The sequence below is a fragment of the Ptychodera flava genome, chromosome 6 (assembly GCF_041260155.1).
Source record: "Ptychodera flava strain L36383 chromosome 6, AS_Pfla_20210202, whole genome shotgun sequence".
NCBI classification, from domain to species: domain Eukaryota; kingdom Metazoa; phylum Hemichordata; class Enteropneusta; family Ptychoderidae; genus Ptychodera; species Ptychodera flava.
Window position 1 is genome coordinate 897443 of NC_091933.1, and position 20927 is coordinate 918369.

Sequence of the window (20927 nt, forward strand, 5' to 3'; positions counted from 1 at the left end):
TGTGGATGTGTGTGTTTCATTAACCCTTTTCCTGCCGAGCGCCCTTGTCCGTTATTCTCCCAAGTCAGTAGAAAACCGCCCCATAATATGTGCCTGCAAAAGATTGGCTCTCCTGCATGTTATCCTGCCAGGCATTTTGGCAGAAATCGCCCATTTTCAGGGTAGTTTTAGCCGTATTTATACGTGTTAGACTTCGATAATTTCTACATGCCCGTAGACAGGGGAAGGAGCTCAAGGGTTGCTGCAGAAAAAAATTGAGGTCACCGGCTTTGTTTGCCCCTGGGAGTGCGTCATTTTATTGCCGTTTCATGTTTATTTTTTCGGAAATAAACTCCTTCAGTATTACGTACGTCCGCTAGGCACAAACATCACCTCACTCGTCTGTTAGTCAGAGACCCTGAGGGTCGTGCTAGGGGTGCAGCAGCACCGTCAAACCTGTCCTGTTTCCCCAGGGTAGGGTCATTGAATACGTACCTCCAACGACTTGGCAGTGTAGCACAAAAACTACGTTTTTGCCGTTGTATTAACGACATGGCTGAGCCATTGAAGCACAGCTTTACGTAGTTTTGCCAGCTCAGTTGGGAGTTGGCTTACGAGTGTTACCGTTCATTACCGACTTAATTGAGTGGTCCTCAGTCAGGTATGGGTTTGTACCGACATGGCTTGGGCTGCAGCTAACCAGTGATAACCAGTCACTACCCCCAAGTCTTCAGTTCACTTTTGCGATGCACGGGTGCAACGCAATATGCTTCCATTGTTCTAGCCATCGACGTGTCCACATGCATGGCAGCCATATTGTACTGCTAGCTGGTTTGCATAACAAAAGCAGTCCCTGCTAACTGCAGACGGTATCCCCGTAGCATATTGACCTTATGTCACCTTTTGAATTCTCTGTACGCAAACAGCGTACGTAGTTACAATGCGTCGGCAAGAGGATACGTTTGCCTGCAAACCAGAGCCAATACTTCGGACGATGGAATAAATAAAAAACCAAAGCTACGTCCATTGAATGGCACGGCCAAGGCGGTGAAGGACGTTGCCTGGCTTGAACTTGCAGAGCTGAAGCCCAGCTTAGTACGTCGGACACCAGTTTGTAATGGTATTTCCAAGTCGTTCATATCCGTTCCATCGGAGGAACAAGTCGAGCCGTCCCGTCAAAAATACGTTCTCATTTTCAGTCACGCACAACTGAATAAGTGACTTTCGTCTCGCACCATCGGCATATCTGCCAAGTCGTTTGCAAGAGGTAGCCTTCTAGATTAGCATTGCCGAGTTGGTCAAGTTCGGCAGCAATCTCTATAGTGCCAGGCAGCCAAGTACGTCCAACTCCGCCAGAAAACGTCACCATGCTATCCTGCCAAGTCCGCTAAAAAGCGGTAAAAAAAACCCAGCCCCCTCGGGTGTGGGGGACTGGCGGACAGGTTTCTGCACCTTTCCCTGTCTATCGACTCCCTGCGAACCCATTTCGAGGGGAAAAGGCGTTCCTTGTCAGAAAACCTCTCCTCGGATGACCCCTAAACGCACAGGGGATAGCAAAACGTAGTGCCGTCGACTTGGCAGGAAAGGGGGTACCCAAAAAGGGCCCGATTTCCACCGGGTTGGGAGAATAACGGTCACCAGTGCTTAGATTCTGGCTACACCGAATTTCAAGCGGATTTTCACCGACTTGGCAGGAAAAGGGTTAATGGACAATAAAGTAATTTGAATTGAATTGAATGGGAGAAACAATAGGTCTTCAGCCACATTTAAAGAGTATCAGCAGACATAAAACAGGATCAGCATGAAAAATAAAGGATCGGGCGAAAAAATAAAGGATCGGGTGAAAAAAATAAAGGATCAGGGCCGATCCTGTTAAACGACCTGGGGAGAACACTGCAGGGGAAGGTGCTCAAGGGTTACTGCAGAAAAAATTGAGGTCACTGGCTTTGTTTGCCCCAGGGGTGCGTCATTTTATTGCCGTTTCATGCTTACTTTTTCGGAAATAAGCTCCTTCAGAATTGCGCACGTCTGCGAGGCACAAACATCATCTCGCTCGTCTGTTAGTCAGAGACCCTGGGGGTCGTGCTAGGGGTGCGGCAGCACTGGCAAACCTGTCCTGTTTCCCCAGGGTAGGGTCAATTGAATACGTACCTTCAACGATTTGACAGTGCAGCACAAAAACTACGTTTTTGCCGTTGTACTAACAACATGGCTGAGCCATTTAGGCACAGCTTCCATGTAGTTTAGCCGGCTTCTTTAGGAGTTGGCTTAGGAGTGTTACCGTTCATTACCGACTTAATTGAGCGGTCCTCAGTCAGGTATGGGTTTGTACCGTCATGGCTTGGGCTGCAGCTAACCAGTGATAACCAGTCACTACACCCAAGTTGTCAGTCTCACTTTTGCGATGCACGGGTACAACACAATATGCTTCCATTGTTCTAGCCATCGACGTCTCCCCATGCCTGACGGCTATTGTACAGCTAGCTGGTTTGCATAAAAAAGCAGTCCCTGCTCAGTACAAGCGGTATCCCCTTACCATTGACCTCATGTCTCCTCTTGAATTTTCGGTAGGCTACCAGCGTACGTAGCAACCAAGTCGTCAGCAAAAGGATACGTTTGCCTGCAAACCAGAGCCAATACTTCAGACGATGGAATAAATAAAAAATCCAAAGCAACGTCCATTGAATGGCGTGGCCAAGGCGGTGAAGGACGTTGCCTTGCTTGAACTTGTAGAGCTGAAGCCCGGCTTAATACGTCGAACACCAGTTTATAATGCAATTTCCAAGTCGTTCATATCCGTTCCATCGGAGGAACAAGTCATGCCGTGCCATCAAAAATACGTTCTCATTTTCAGTCACGCACAACTGAATAAGTGACTTTCGTCGCGCACCATCGGCACCATCTGCCAAGTTGTTTGCAAGAGGTAGCCTTTTAGATTAGCATTGCCGAGTTGGTCAAGTTCGGCAGCAATCTGTAAAGTGCCGGTAGCCAAGTACGTCCAACTCCGCCAGAAAAAGTCACCATGCTATACTGCCAAGTCCGCTGAAAAGCGTTAAAAAAATACCAGCCCCCCTCGGGTGTTGGGGACTGGCGGACAGATTTCTGCACCTTTCCCTGTCATTCAACTCCCTGCGAACCCATTTCGAGGGGAAAAGGCGTTCCTTCAATTGTCAGAAAACCTATCCTCAGATGACCCCTAAATGCACAGGGGATAGCACAAATTAGTGCCGTCGACTTTGCAGGAAACAGGGTACTGAAAAACGGCCCAATTTCCACTGATTTACCAGGATAACGGCCATCAGTGCTTAGATTCTGGCTACAATGAATTTTGAACGGATTTTCACCGACTTGCAGGAAAAAGGTTAAAGGGGGAGTTCCTGTTTAACACCATAAGTCACATTACATGTGCAACCAAATCATTATATGGTAGATCTTCAACACCATGAAGTCACTGACAGATCAAACCAAATCATAGATCTTCAGTTCTTAACATCATGAAGGCACATGCAGGTCCAACCAAATCATTTAAGACCTAAAAAAGTCATTATTAAGATGCTAGAAATGATGTGACATTGCCAATCCTTTACTGGAACGACAGGCAAAACTAAATTTTGTCCTTGTACTTTTATTCTGTAACCTTCCGTTGTTAACCTTCTGTGGCCCCTGGTCCATATAATAGAATAGTCCAATGAACGCCATATTGCTCTGCTGCATGCCACAAGCCAATCCACAATGTGTGTGTTACCATTTCATGCACGGGTTTATTAGTCCCCACGGACACCGTCCGGGGGGACTTATAGGTTTGGTCATGTCCGTGCGTGCGTGCGTGCGTGTGTGCGTCCGATCACGCAGATATCTCAGACATGCCCAGGTCAATTTCTTTCAAACTTTGCACAAGGATAGTACCCTACCCCATACAGATGCACGTAGATTTGTTTCACAATGCGATCAAATTTGGCCGTGTTAGAGGACTTTTTAGTTTTCACCTCCATAGACTCCCATGTATAAGGCAGTCTCCATAGACTCCCATGTATGAGGCAGTCCATAGACTCCCATGTATAAGGCAGTCCATAGACTCCCATGTATAAGGCCAAGAAAAATAAAAATGTAGTTTCTCATCGTAGTCATATTGCAAAAAGGATGCAGTGACACAGTTTTTAGTCCCCACGGATGAAGTCCAGGGGGCTTATAGATTAGGTCATGTCCGTCCATGAGTCCATCCGTGAGTCCATCCATTCACGCAGATATCTCAGATATTTTGACAAAATGTCACGTGACCTTGGTGACCTTTGACCTCAAATATATATATTTGTCCATAACTCAGTAGCCACAAGTGCTACACTATATATGGTATGATGGGGCAGCTTATGACGCCACATATTGGACCTCATTAATTATGTGCATATTTGATTTTTAGCGAGTCAATAGAGCTAGAGGTCTGATTTTTGGTATATAGGAATAACTTAGCAGTACAATTTTTTTGACAAAATGTCACGTGACCTCGGTGACCTTTGACCTAAAATGTACATATTTGTCCATAACTCAGTAACCACAAGTGCTACACCCTTAATATATGGTATGATGGGACAGCTTATGACGCCACATATTGTACCTCATTAAATATGTGCATATCTAATTTTGAGCGAGTCAATAGAGCTAGAGGTCTGATTTTTGGTATATAGGAATAACTTAGCAGTACAATTTTTTTTGACAAAATGTCACGTGACCTCGGTGACCTTTGACCTCAAATATACATATTTGTCCATAACTTGAAGTAACCACAAGTGCTACACCCTTCATATATGGTATGATGGGTGTATAATGATGCTTCATACTGTACCTCATTAATTATGTGCATATCTAATTCTGAGCAAGCCAATAGAGCTGGATGTCTCATTTTTGGTATATATGGATAACTATAGGATAGAAATTTTTTGACCAAATGTCATGTGACCTTGATGACCTTGGACCTGAAATATACGTTTATGCCGATAAATACGTAACCACAAGTGCTATGTCCTTTATATTTAGTAGGGTGGGAGACCTTATGACAACACACGCTTTACCTCATTAATTATGCACACATCTAATTCTGGGCAAGCGAATAGAGCTAGAGGTCTGATTTTTGGCATATAGGGATTAATTAGCAATACCATTTTTTTTTTCAAAATGTCACGTGACCTTATGACCTTTGACCTTGATTATACATATATATATGCATACCTCAGTAACCACAAGTTCTATATCCTCCAATTCTGATAGGATATTAGACCATAAGATGTCACATCTTGTACGTCATTATTATTCGCATATGTATTTCTTGGCTGGCCAATACAGCTAGAGGTCTGATCTTTTATCACCGATTTAGAACCATAACTTAGACATGCCTCATGTGTTTCAAATTGGGAACAACGACATAAACCTATGTGCCCATAGATCTCAACATATACACTCCAGTGATACTTCTTAATGACCACATTTCCCTGCCCTATCAAGACTAATACTCCTATTACAAGTGGGGACTATGTCATTTTCAATGACTTGTTGTTTGTAGCTAACAGTTTTTCATCATGGATCATGAATTCTTACTGTTGACTACCATGAATTGCATTGCCATATCATTAGTTTACTCGACACAGATCTTAAATTCAAAGAAAGGTTGGTTGTTTTTATGTGCAGCAAATGCATGTATACACCATGTTAACTGATGCCAATCTGGTAAATACATGATTGACTTTCTGTTTTGAATTTTCTCTGATTTCAAGAATTGTTTCAAACTTTAGTCACATCAGTCATTTGATTAGCCAGGGATTGTTTGAGCAGTTGAAATTTGAACAGCCATTAAAAAACAGCATGTCAGTTAGGAAGTCATCGCTAGATCCCTGTGTTTATCTTTGAAGAGACGGTTGCCTGTCAATTTACAGATATTATTAGTCCCCACGGACACAGTCCGGGGGGACTTATAGGTTTGGTCATGTCCGTGCGTGCGTCTGTGCGTGCGTGCGTGCGTGTGTGCGTCCGTCCGTCCGTTCACACAGATATCTCAGAGATGCAAGAAGCCATTTCATTCAATCTTGGTACAAGGATTACTTCATATGTCATACAGATGCACGTCGATTTGTTTTGTGATACGATCCAATATGGCCGCCAGGCGGCCATTTTATTACGATTTTTTCATGTACAGAGCCATAAATCAGACATGTTTCAACCGATTTTATTCAAAGTTGGTACAAGCACATTGACCGATGTCATAGATATGCATGTCGATTTGTTTTGTGATACGATCCAATATGGCCGTCAGGCGGCCATTTTATTATGATTTTTTCATGTACAGAGCCATAACTCAGACATGTTTCAACCGATTTTATTCAAAGTTGGTACAAGGACATTGACCAATGTCATAGATATGCACATCGATTTGTTTTGTGATAAGATCCAATATGGCCGCCAGGCGGCCATTTTGTTAAGATTTTTTCATGTACAGAGCCATGATACTCTCAGGCATATCTCAACCGATTTTATTCAAAGTTGGTACAAGGACATTAACCTATGTCATACATATGTATGTCAATTTGTTTCATGATATGATCCAATATGGCTGCATGGCAGCCATTTTGTTACAATTTTTTTGTGTCCTTAGCCAAAACTTGGGCATGTCTCAACTAATTTTATTCACCGATTTTATTCATTGTATAAGGACATTGACCTATGTCATACATATGCACATTGATTTGTTTTATGATACAATCCATATGGGCGCCGTGTGGCCACTTTTTTTCCGATTTTTTCATGTCCGGAACCATAACTCAGACATGTATCAAGCAAATTTATACAAAGTTGGTACAAGGAAATTGACTTATTTATACATATGTATGTCGATTGGTTTCACGAGATGGTCCAATATGGCCACATGGTAGCAATTTTGTTATGGTTGTTTCATGTCGAGAGCCATAACTCTGGCAAGTCTCAACTGATCTTATTCAAAGTTGGTACATGTACATTGACTTACGTCATACATATACATGTTGATTTTTTAAACAGTAAGATCAAATATCGCTGCATGGCGGTGATTTTGTTACAATTTTCAAACGTACAGAGCCATAACTCAGACATATTTCCACCAGTATCATTCAAAGTATGTACAAGGACATTGACCTATTTCATACATATGTTCGTCAATTTGTTTCACGTCATGTAGCAGTAACATGTCAAGTATTGAAATTTCATAAGTAGGCTGATATGTCCAGAAATACGTGCTGCATCAAATTCATGAAACTTTATACAGATGTTAACTGATGTTAAGCTCACATTGCTTTAACATTGAAAAAGACATTTATCAGTGTCATTTTAATTAATTTGTAATTGCATAAGTAATGAACTTTCCTAATTAGGGTGATATAGCCACAAATTAATACAACGTCAAATGTGATGAAACTTGATACAGATGTTGATCTCATAGTGTTGTAAATACTGCATCAAACTTTATGAAATACCGTATGGTACCAGTGATAATCTGTCAAGTGTTAGAATTGTATGCAAAAATGTTTTGCAACATCCTGTTGATTAATTTGTAGTTGACTCATTTTCTGAACTTTAGGATGGTGGCCTACATTGGTTTTATGTTTTCATCACCATGGAACTCATTCTTGGATGGGGGTACTCAATTTTATGACCCCTGACAATTACATCCACTTCATGTTGCTGACCCCGGGTCTTATAATTGGACAAATACAGTACTTTTGCATCTCATCATTGTTCCCTAAATTGTCCGCTGAGTGAAATAGTTGACGTTTTATCTCCAAAACAACGTTTAACATGTTGTAAATTTCATGGCTTGGCGCGACTCCCAATGTTGCTCCTGCTTGAAATCAAATGATAGCGTCTGCAAATGAGCCAATCAAGTGTATTGCCTCATGACATGTTATGTCGTATTAAGGGTTATGGGTCAAATGTTAGAATTATCTATGCAACCTGTGACTTCCTTGATGCATCCTTTATTGCAGAAACTTGAGAATTGCTACACATTTCACATGTGTCGTTGATGATAGATGCATGCTCAGCTGTACATCGGTATTTGTCCTGAAGTTAAAATTAAAAAAAATATGCTAATGAGTAGCAAAAGTGTAAAATAAGTGAAAATCTCAATAACTGTCGGTCAGATTGTCTTGGCAAGGCAGCTAACATACCATATTGTACAAAAACGGTTGTGTGGAAGTAGCCATATGGTGAGTCTGCAAGAAGTTCTCGTGTTACTTAAAGATCTTGTAAACAACCAGCCTTTCATTTACAAGATGCAGGATGACATTACCAAGTCTTATACTTATTAATGTAAATATGACAATTTTGTATTAAAAATGCTCATGTAGCTTTGAAATTCGGTTTAAAAGGTTTTTGTTTCTTTCCATTGTCATATTGTATATTTATGGAACTTTTTATCTGTGTAGGTCAAATGATGGCTTTTACTCAAAGGTCTTGTTTGAAACTTTGATGCTTCCAGATCTGGTTAGAAGGGCTTTAAACAGATATACATATCTGATGCCACAGGGTCCTTGGTTTATTTAGGTTTGTGTCTGGAATTTTCCCCATTTGTCTATGATACTGCAATGTTTGTTTACCTGGGTGGCAGTTTGGGACATATCATTATCATGTAGGTGTGGCAGCATCATTTGGAGTGGAAGCTCTAAAGAATGCCCATTATCACATATTGCTGTCGTCTTCGATTGTGCAACCATAGACCATAGAGAGACCACATAATGTCTACATTAATTCCATTCAATACAATAAGAGGACGCATTTACTTTGGTATGGTAGACTGTATCACTAATTATGATATACAAGGCTGCATTGTGTTGCATAAGTGTGTGTGTGTCAGTTTAACAGTTGCCAACCACTTCGTACTTGGATGGATGGTGCATTTAAAGATGTTCAAATGCACCTGACAATGATTATCACAAGCTGACGTCCATAAAAGCTATTAAATATCATTATCGCATACTCTCACTCTGGCTTACCATATATATCCAAATGTGAGCAAAGTGTCATGGACGCTACTTTTTTCTGTTTTTGGTCAAAAATCATCTCTAAAACTAATTGACTGATTAATTTTAGAGATGATCTGAGTCATATTTCTTCAAATTCTTGCAAAACTAGGCAATGCACTTTTGAGCAATGTTCTGCCATTTTCGGTCTATTAAAATTTGCAATGCAGGTTCTAAGACAACCTTTGAAAAAGGTATTCAGATTGTTTTAAAAATTGCCTAGTTATATTTTTGAAACAATTTTTGCCCTTTTTTTGTAAAAAGAAACTTCTTGTAAGAATTAATCACTAGACCAATTGATTTGAATTTTAGTTTGCAGGTTCCTAGGGATGATCTATGAAACACTTCAAATTATGGTGAAATTTGCATCTTTTGATATATGTTAATTTTACACATTTACACTAAACACTTGCCTTGTTTTGAAATGGAATGTCAATATCACAGTAGAGCTCTATCAGCCACTAGGTTGCTTGTTCATTTTTGCCATATATATCTTCATATATATACTGTATTTTTTACAGCACCATATGAAGGTGGCGTATGGAAAGTTCGAGTTGACCTTCCTGAAAAGTACCCATTTAAATCGCCTTCCATAGGTAAGGTATTGCACATGTAGCACTTACAGTTGTGATCTTCTCTTGTGATATTTTTCAACCTGTAAGGTTTTTACGCTTCCATGTATGCATATGTATATATGCAAATGGGAGGTATTCGTATAAGGTGGCAAAATGGCGTCTGTGTGTATGTATGTAAGTATGTATGTCTGTTAGTCCGTCCACATCAAAAACTCCTAAACCGTAGCACCTACTGTCTTAGTATTTGGTGTACAGGTGCACCTAGGGGTGGAGATGTGAATTTGTTCAAATGAACATGTAGGTGCCAAAAATATGCAAATGAGGGGGAAAAAAGGAAAATCCTGCAAATGGCTAAAACTCAGTAAGCATTGGTCAGATTTGGTTGAAACTTAGTATGCAGATTTCTTTAGGTATTCTAAATTATGTGTGCAAAAATTGGGATGAAATTTGCATGTTTGTATTTTTAGGGTATTTTTTCCGTTTTTAGTCAAAAAATCTTGTTCTCTGAAATCGCTCGTCTGATTGCTATGAAACTTAATATTCATGTTCCTCAGAATGACCTCAGTCATTCTTGTACAAATTGTATTGATATTGTCATATTTGTAATTTTGGGGCAATTTTCCCAATTTTTGATAAAAAAATTTTTTATCCAAAAACTACTGATTTGATAGCGTTGATATTTGGTATACAGGTATCTAAGATTAATCTCAATATAATGTATTGAAGGAATGTTGAAACTGGCAATTTTTTTTTATTTTTTGGGCAAATTTTGCCTTTTTTGGTCAAAAAATTTTTATCCTAAAACTTGTGATCTGGTAGCTTTGATATCTAGTGTACAGGTTCCTAGAGTTTATGTTAATTAGATATATTTAAAATTAGGATGAAATCTGCAATTTTGTATTTTGGGGGCAATTTTTCTCATTTTGGTCAAAAAATTTGTTTCTCAAAATTTACCAGTCTGATTGCTTTGATATTTAGTAAACCGGTTCTTAGGGTTTTTGTTAATAAGATATATTTAAAATTTTAAAATTTTTAATCCAAAAACTGCTGATTTGATAGCTTTGATACATGTATTTGGTATACAGGTATCTAAGATTAATCTCAATATAATGTATTGAAGGTATGTTGAAACTGGCAATTTTTTTTTATTTTTGGGGCAATTTTTGCCTTTTTTGGTCAAAAAATTTTTCTCCTAAAACTTCTGATCTAGTAGCTTTGATATCTAATGTACAGGTTCCTAGGGTTTATGTTAATTAGATATATTTAAAATTAGGATGAAATCTGCAATTGTGTATTTTGGGGGGCAATTTTTTGCTCACGTGTTGACACGCGTGGGCATATGTCGCAGCGATGTCTGTCTGTCTGTGTGTCTGTCTGTCTGTCTGTCTGTCTGTCTGTGTACTCAATATCTCAAAAACGGCTCATCAGATCACAATCAAATCTGGTGCATAGATTTGGTTTGCAAATGGCAAGAACTGATCAGTTTTTGGTGGGTGTGGCTTGCTTACTTTTTGCTCATTTGCATAATTAATGATTTTAGAAAAAACTGATATATATTGACAACGACTGCAAACAATTTGATGAGATTTGCTACAAATGTTGATCACACCAAGATATATCAGCTTTGAAAGATATTAAGGGATGACATGAAAGATAATTACTAATTTGCATGTTTAATGAAATTTCCTAATTAGGAGTATATATCTGGATTTACTTTATCAAAATTGACGAAACTTGGTATGCATATTGAAGATACTATGATTTAACATTATTGAAAGTCATTAAGCATTTTACTTCATCCAAATCCTAATTTGCATATTTAATGACCTTTTGAAATTAAGGCTATATATTTGAAGTTACATGACCAAAATTGATGAAACTTGCTTGGTACATTAAAGATACTATGATAGAATATTATTAAATGTCATTAAGCATTTTTAGCTCCCATAGCCATATGTATATATGGCAATGGAAGCTATTCTTATAGGCTAGGAAAATGTCTGTATGTATGTATGTCTGTATGTCTGTATGTCTGTGTGTCTGTATGTCTGTATGTCTGTATGTCTGTCCGTCAACATCAAAAACTCCAAAACCGCTGTACATTTCATCTTGATATTTGGTGTGTACATGGATGATGGGCTGTAGATGAGATTTTGTTCAAATGAAGTTGTCATTGCCAAAAATATGCAAATTAAGTGAAAAAATGTAAAAACAGTCAAAATTGAAAAAACTCAACCACTGAGCAGATTACATGAAAAATTAGCATGTAAGTACTTTGGGCTGACATGAAATGATTGTGCGCATCTTGGGTCAGTGTCTTGGATTTGCTATTTTTCATGAATTTTTTTGTAATTTTCTCCCATTTTTGGTCAAAAAATCTCCTGCTCTGAAACCACAAGTCCGATTGATTTGAAACTTGGTGTTGAAGTGCATAGGAGTGACCTTTCCCAAATTTGGGCAAACCATGGTGAAATTTGCATATTTTTAGTTTACATGTCCATAGACTCCCATGTATAAGGCAGATCTCCATAGACTCCCATGTATAAGGCCACAAAAAATAAAAATTTAGTTTCTCATCGTATTCATATTGCAAAAAGGATGCAGTGACACAATTTTTAGTCCCCACGGATGAAGTCCAGTGAGCTTATAGATTGGGTCATGTCCGTCTGTTCGTCCATCCGTGAGTCCATCCGTTCACGCAGATATCTCGGATATTTTGACAAAATGTCATGTGACCTTGATGACCTTTGATCTCAAATATCGGATTTGTCCATAACTCAGTAACCACAAGTGCTACCACCCTTCATATATGGTATGATGGGACAGCTTATGACGCCACATATTGTACCTCATTAATTATGTGCATATCTAATTTTGAGCGAGCCAATAGAGCTAGAGGTCTGATTTTTGGTATATAGGGATAACTTAGCAATACAATTTTTTTGACAAAATGTCACGTGACCTCGTGACCTTTGACCTCAAATATATACATTTGTCCATAACTCAGTAACCACAAGTGCTACAGCCTTCATGTATGGTATGATGGGACACCTTATGACGCCACATATTGTACCTCATTAATTATGCGCATATCTAATTTTGAGCGAGCCAATAGAGCTAGAGGTCTGATTTTTGGTATATAGGGATAACTTAGCAATACAATTTTTTTGACAAAATGTCGCGTGACCTCGGTGACCTTTGACCTCAAATATACATATTTGTCCATAACTCAGTAACCACAAGTGCTACAGCCTTCATGTATGGTATGATGGGACACCTTATGACGCCACATATTGTACCTCAGTAATTATGCGCATATCTAATTTTGAGCGAGCCAATAGAGCTAGAGGTCTGATTTTTGGTATATAGGGATAACTTAGCAATACAATTTGTTTGACAAAATGTTACGTGACCTCGGTGACCTTTGACCTCAAATATACATATTTGTCCATAACTCAGTAACCACAAGTGCTACACCCTTCATGTATGGTATGATGGGACAGCTTATGACGCCACATATTGTACCTCAATCATTATGCGCATATCTCATTCTGAGCGAGCCAATAGAGCTGGATGTCTGATTTTTGGTATATAGGGATAACTATAGGAGAGAAATTTTTTGACCAAATGTCATGTGACCTCGATGACCTTTGACCTTGATTATACATATATATGCATATTTCAGTAACCACAAGTTCTATACCCTCCAATTTTGATAGGATATTAGACCTTAAGATGTCACATCTTGTACCTCATTTATAATGCGCATATGTATTTCTTGGCTGGCCAATACTGCTAGAGGTCTGATCTTTTTTCCCGATTTAGAACCATAACTTAGACATGCCTCATGTGTTTCAAATTGGGAACAACGACATAGACCTATGTGCCCATAGATCTCAACATATACACTCCAGTGATACTTCTTAATGACCACATTTTCCTGCCCCATCAGACTAATACTGCTATTACAAGTGGGGACTATGTCATTGTAAATGACTTGTTGAGTTAAGGTAAAGGGCGACGAATTCGGACGTGCACACGCTTTAGAACGTTTCTGCGCAGATTTAACTCCAGCCTGCGCAAATGGGTTACTTTGTAGCGCATGTATTTAACATCACCTGTCATTGTTGAAATTGCACTTTTACCTTATTTTTTGACCCAGTGTCTTAGAAATACATGTGACCTATAACCTTGTCATATTTTGACCCCCTAGGAAGCTGTTTTTTATTCAATATGAGCGAAAAATTAACATTTCCCTCCCATTTATATGGCGCAAATTACCCGTTCACCTGGAGATATTGTAAAAAGTAGCGTGGTGACACCCTTTTATTAAAGTGTAAACTAAATGGTATTATGTCAGGAGTTTATTCGCCAAGTTTGGTCAAAATGACACCATTCAAAGCGACAGAAGAAAGTTCGAAAATTATGTAGTGATGTAATTTCGATATCGTCATTTTGTAATCGATACTTATGTTAAAATTTCTTTACAAACATCATGAAAACTATACATTCGATAGATATGGATCTTAAGTCTTGGTATTTATTAAAATTAACTCATTTGCTAAGCGTTTTATAATTGCTTTCTTTAGTTTAAGTGAATTATATCATTTTTATTTATTTCTAACGACGCCATTTTAACGTCCGTTTCCATGGAAACGAGCGTGGTGACCCCCCTTTTTTATTTCATTTTTGCACTTGCACAACTTCCAAGAATATTTGTGCAAAGTTTCAAGAAAATGACACCACAACTTAATTTTGACGTAATTCGTAGTGCTTCACCTTAATGGTTGTATCACAGTATTCGATATATCTAATTCTGTATTTTTTCCATTTTATATTCTGAATAATTACATTAAACATATTTCACTGTCTCCAGTACATTTCATTTAAGTATTTTCACTTCATGCACTTTATCCCTTTCACACATGTTCAAATATCTGACCAGAGAACAAACACTAAATAGTCCAGGATGGGAGCTACAGTGTCATTGACGCTATTTTTACATCAGCCAATTCCTAATATGCATATTTTATGAACTTTCCTAATTAGGGGTATTTATCTGAATTGACGAGACCAAAGTTGATGAAACTGGCTATGTACATTAAAGATACTATAATAGAACATTATTGAAAGTCATTAAGCATTTTAAGTTTAGCCAATTCCTTATTTGCATATTTAATGAACTTTCATAATCAGGGATATTTATCTGTATTTACAAGACCAAAGTTGACGAAACTTGCTATGTACATTAAAGATACTATGATACGACATTATTGAAAGTCATTAACCCTTTTCCTGCCAGACAGTAATAACTCTATCACTTCCCCATCAGCCAAGTCAGTAAAAAGCGGTATTGAGCCAAAACATGACGTATTTTCACCCACTTGGCTTGGTATGTTATAGCATCTTTTGTCCAAAAAAAATCAACTTTACAGTATTATGTTTTCAACAGCCTTCAAATGTACAGCATTATGTTAAAATACATCATATGGAATACGTTGTGTTTCATTAATATTAACCATCTTGACCTGGTGGTGAAATATGGACTTGGCAGGAAAAGGGTTAAGCATTTTTACTTCATCCAGCTCCTAATTTGCATATTTAATGAATTTTTGAAATTAGGGATATATATTTGAATTTACATGACCAAAATTGATGAAACTTGCTATGTACATTAAAGATACTATTATGTAGGCTAACATTATTGAAAGGCATTAAGCATTTTTGCTTCAGCCAATTCCTAATTTGTGTATTTAATGAACTTTCCTAATAAGGGATATATACTTGGATTTATTTGATCAAAATTGGCATAACATGCTATGTACATTGATGATATACCAGGTTATATCAATATTGGAAGTCATTTCGCATTTAAGTTTTCATGTCAGCTAATTTATAGTTTGCATATCTAATGAGCTTTGAAAGTTTGGAATATATAGTTTGAAGGACTTGACCAAAGGCAATTACACTTGCTATATAAAGTGGTGATACAATGACAGCAGTCAAAGAAATGAATGTTTTTTTCAGCTAATTACATGTTTGAATACTTAATGACCTATAGAGTTAATCTGTGGTGAATTATGTTCATCATGTTGATCATAATACTTCAATGAAGTTGCAAACATGTGACAAAGGTTCAAATTTACACATAACTGCAATATATAATGAAACACGTGAGCATTTACAGTTCATATCTTGTTCTCATTTTTGGTGCAAAAAATTTGTTTCTCAAAATTTACCAGTCTGATTGCTTTGATAAATTTAGTAAACCGGTCCTTATTTAAATTAAGTTGAAATCCGGAATTTTGAATTTTTTGGGCCACTTTGCGAAACTTTCTGTTTTACTGGGATATCTTTCATTTTCTATTGTTAAGATTTTTTTTGGTAATTTTATACCTACTGGAACTAAGAGTATATACATAATGTGGTGATTTAGTAAGCATTTGATATGGTAAACTGTATTTGATGTTGAAATGCGGTAAAAAAATCCTGGCAGATTTTGAAAAAATTCCAAACAAATGCCAATAAAAAATTCAGCCAGAGAAGGTTTGACAAAAAGAAAAGGTGGGAGAGTGGGGAAAAAAGAATGTACAATGGATCGGATAAAAAAGATAATGTACCTCATCGATCTTCCAGACAACATCCCTTATCAAATGGTCCACCCCGATGTATTTTTGTGCACAATTAACCATGCAGTGTATTTTAGTTTAAGATGTCAAGTTAGGTAAGGATTTGAAAGAAATAGTCAAGTTCACCACAGTTTAACTTTATCTCTTGTGTCATCATCCTTGTGTAATTGGTTACATGTAAGTTTGTAAGTTGTTCCAGATGTGGATGTACCAGCTGTTTTGGAAGAAAACAATGTTTACTTTTTCCTGTAGGGTTTCTGAATTGATGATTGTATGTTGAAATTTCTCCATGTATCTGGTGTATGGGCAAAGTGTAAACATTGGTTGCATGTTATGTATTTCAGTCTATGTCAAATATTGTAAATGAAAAATCAAGAACAGTTTACTGTGTGCTTGTAAAAGATAACATATTTGTCAATACATAAACTGCCTTGCAGATTGATTGTCTTAAATATTATCACAGAAGTAGAAAAGGAAAAGAAACTAATCAAATTGCTGTAACATATTCACTCTCAGTGCCTGTATAGGCCTATACTTAACTATTTTATCATTACATTCAGCTGTTTGTTATATCTTTATCACTCTCCATGGGCCAAGGCACACTTGGGGTCAATGTCATCACTCTGTGCCAGTCTGTGTATGTCAGTCTGTCTGTATATGTATGTCCATGTTTCATACAATTGTTGACTTGTTTTGATAACTATATGGGAGCGAACAGTGATGTTGTCACTATTTTTAATCCTTGTGTACATTAGTATCCAAAACCCCTCTCTCTCTCTCTCTCTCTCTCTCTCTCTCTCTCTCTCTCTCATGTGTGAAGCATACCATATTCAAGGTTTTATTTTGTAACTATAAGTTCACCAGTTCATTGTCACTGCTCAATGTTTAGAAGTCATCAACTACTATGTACCATCATTCAAATTATTTATTCCTTCCTTGTTTAATATCAGACACTCAAAACCAGACTTGCTGAAAGTCTTTTGACTTCTAACAGAGTGAATTGAAGGAATAAACTCAAAATTGAAGCTAGTTTACTTCAGCAGACTGTTGTGTAGATGATAAGGTGAATGCAAACCTGCATAGATGAACCAGCTAGCAACGTCAGTGTATACCCTCAAAATTAATTTTAAGTGACCAGTAGGGTTGACTATCTCAAAACGAGAGCAACAGTGGTAATATTGCAGCACAAGATTTTAAAGCTGGAAAAGGCAAAAACTGCCATTGGGGGGAAAATTAGGGTCTTGAAGAAGTCGTCGCTAACCATAACCATTTACCACTTTTGCTTCTGTAGAGATGCACAAGTAACTTCATGCGTAAAATACAGCACAACTCTTGAAAACCATCGTTGATGTCCATGCCACAATAAAATTCACTTTTGAAAAATTCACACCAATAATAAATATGACGGAGTGATGATGCCTATTATACAGACTCAAAATTTCATCATCGCTAGTACTAGAGAGAACAAGTCACAAAACTTTTACCGGTACATCCTGACATTTAATTGAATTTCCAGTTTATGTCAGGACATAGCCTGACATAAAATAAGAAAAGTTCAGTAGTCTCTCTGTCATTTGAAAATCAAAGATTTAGACCTCTCTTTGCAGTTCATGAGTCATTTGGGATATTTGGTTACATCAAGGCAGAATTTGCATCATCACTATGGAAACTGGCAGGTCTTTCTGAGAAATATAATCTCTGTGTGCTGAACATAATTTTACCTTGACGTCATGCCCTGACCCATTGTGTGAATTGACCAATTATAACTACCCGAACTTTCAGTACTTTCCCTCTACTCATAGTCTGACTTTTGTAGCCATGCTACTGGAGAGCATGCTTACTTTAATACGGTATCATGCAGAATGCATAAATGTAGGTTATCATATACAAGAAATAGAAAGATTTAATGCTGATCGTATTATTAAATAAATTTTGGCAAGTATGGTACATTTCAACACTTCTCGATCTCCAAGTAATCTATATTTGGACAGATTCGACTGCTGGTACAGTACAGGTCGAGATTAGATTTCCGACTGTGCCAGCCCAGCACCAGTGAGGTGTTAACGCATGCATTAGCCCGGCATTAACGCCTAACCAGCCTGCATTTCATCGTAGTGCTGACAAACAACATTGTAGTGCTGACTCTCCTTCAGAGATTTCAAAGACAAGACAATGAACTCATTGGTGCAATTTTCTATCATATTCAGAGTTGCAACATGGTAGTCTTGCAGGTTTTGTATGTGATACCACGACAGAATTCTTAGTGAACTCAACATTGATGCAAATACTTAAAAAGCAACAGAACAGTGGGTCCTCATGCCTTTTAGGCTAAAGCTTAATAAGAATGCACAAACAAGGTGCCAGCGCTGCACTAATGTGGTGCCAACGCTGCCATAATACCACACTAACATGTAGCCAGCGTGGTGTTACTGTTAGGGTATTGGAAACCTAATCCTGATCTGTACTGTATACTACTGTCCAAATAAACACCCTTGGCCAGCAAATTTGGAGGCTCCCTAACTTGCAGGCCAGACAATAAATGATATGGCTATCAGTCACTTTTCTATATCCACTCAAGGGTTGAATATCTTCTTACTGGTAAATAGACAAAAAAGTCACAAATACCTAAAATGTCTTTGATTTTTGAGGGCACTGTCAAACAGCAAGTTACATGATTGCACTGTGTTCAGAGAATACTGGTAGAACCAGCCGTGTGTTCCCATTGAACTTGTCTCTTGGTGACAGTACTGTGCACATAGTTACAACTTATGCAAATTAAATTTGCATACTGACCCTGAATGCGAAGCATGGGCACTTCCCTTTTTTGGTGGATTGATGTTGCTCATGGCTAAGAGGGTCTTATAAACAGAAGGACAAACACACAATTTTTCAAGATTTCATGGAGTCCTTTAATGTAACAAATATGGTATTGTCTTTAACTTTGAACCTTGCGGTATAAGGAGATACAATGAGACAAAGACTGTAACAATCGCAGTCACTCTCACCCCACATACTCTATTAAGAAACAGTAGTTTGGTCACTTTAACCCTCAGTTTCCTGCCGAGCTCCCTGCACACCATCCTGCCAAGTCAGTAGAAAACAGCCCCATAATAGGTGCCTGCAAAAGATTGGCTCTCCTGCACGTTATCCTGCCAGGCATTTTGGCAGAAACCGCCCATTTTCAGGGTAGTTTTCGCCATACTTATACGTGTTAGACTTCGATAATTTGTGCATGCCCATATGTATACAGGGGAAGGTGCTCAAGGGTTACTGCAGAAAAAAATTGAGGTCACCGGCTTTGTTTACCCCAGGGGGTGCGTCATTTTATTGCCGTTTAATGCTTACTTTTTCAGAAGTAAGCTCCTTCAGTATTGTGCACGTCCGCTCGGCACAAACATCACCTCGCTCGTTGGTTAGTCAGAGATCCAGGGGGCTGTGCTAGGGGTGCGGCAGCACCGGCAAACCTGTCCTGTTTCCCCAGGGTAGGGTCAATTGAATACGTACTTTTAACAACTTGGCAGTTTAGCACAAAAACTGTTTTTGCCGTTGTACTAACAGAGTTCTAATGACACCCTCCCTAAAGAACAGTTGAAAGTTTCTTTTAGAAAATTTTGAGCAAAAGTTAGTTTTTCACCTTCAAGGCGGATACTACCTTTAATATGTGGTTTACAGACACATTTTGCTCTACTTCTCTTTCTAATAGTATCTATCAATCTATCCATCCAGCCTACTACACAGGCCATCTCTGACTTCATCAGTTATGTTAAAATACGAACTAATGGCATTTTTTGTATGTTCATATTTGCAGGATTTTTAAACAGAATATATCATCCTAATATAGATGAAGTGTAAGTACTTTGCAAACACAATTACATTAATCGTTATCCTGTCAGGCATATGACATCCCCATCTGTCAAGTTACAAAAAAGCAGTATTGAGCCAAAACCTATACATATGGTATTTTCACCTCCTTGACATGGTATGTATGGTATGATATGGTATGGTATCTTCTCTTTGTCTGTCTGTTTGTGTATGTCTATATATATATATATATATTATATATATATATATATATATATATATATATATATATATATATATATATATATATATATATATATATATATATATATATATATATATATATATATATATATATATACACACAAAATGTATACAATGTGCCCTCCCGGTTATCACCATAATGGCTTTATGGCAACCTCTGAACTTGGGCACAGAGAGTTACGGTTACACATTGTTGAGGATTGAAAATATGGACTCACCAGAGTGCTCTAACGGCAATACGTACCATGAGCGAAGCATAGTGCCAACAGTGAACGCCCCTTATATTACGCAAGATATACATATATATATATATATATATATATATATATATATATATATATATATATATATATATATATATATATATATATATATATATATGCACATATATATATATATATATTTATATATACAGTACGCAGCGAAACTTCCGTTCAGAAAGACGTGTTTCCGACGTGACTTTTTCACGACAATACTCAGTCTGAGACGCGTTTCAGACGCATCTAGGACGCGTCCAAAACGCGACTGTTATTCATTTATGTAAATTGTATGCACCAGAGGTCATGCAAAAAAACGCACCGCTAACTTGTCTAAAGCATGCCAGTAGGTTGCACCAGAATTTTTTCAAGTGAGAGTTACCG

The 20927-nt window shown here is 37.8% G+C and overlaps 1 protein-coding gene across 2 annotated transcripts in view; it reads left to right on the top strand.

The window, feature by feature from the left end:
- Nucleotides 1-20927, top strand: part of LOC139134536 (ubiquitin-conjugating enzyme E2 H) — a 63531-nt gene that overhangs the window by 12427 nt on the left and 30177 nt on the right. Inside the window, exons 4-5 of one of the 2 annotated variants that reach the window (XM_070701412.1) lie at nucleotides 9539-9613; nucleotides 20030-20069. In XM_070701412.1, the coding sequence (XP_070557513.1) occupies nucleotides 9539-9613; nucleotides 20030-20069 (115 nt within the window). The remainder of the gene's footprint in view (nucleotides 1-9538; nucleotides 9614-20029; nucleotides 20070-20927) is intronic. The other variant, XM_070701413.1, reaches the window with a different exon arrangement.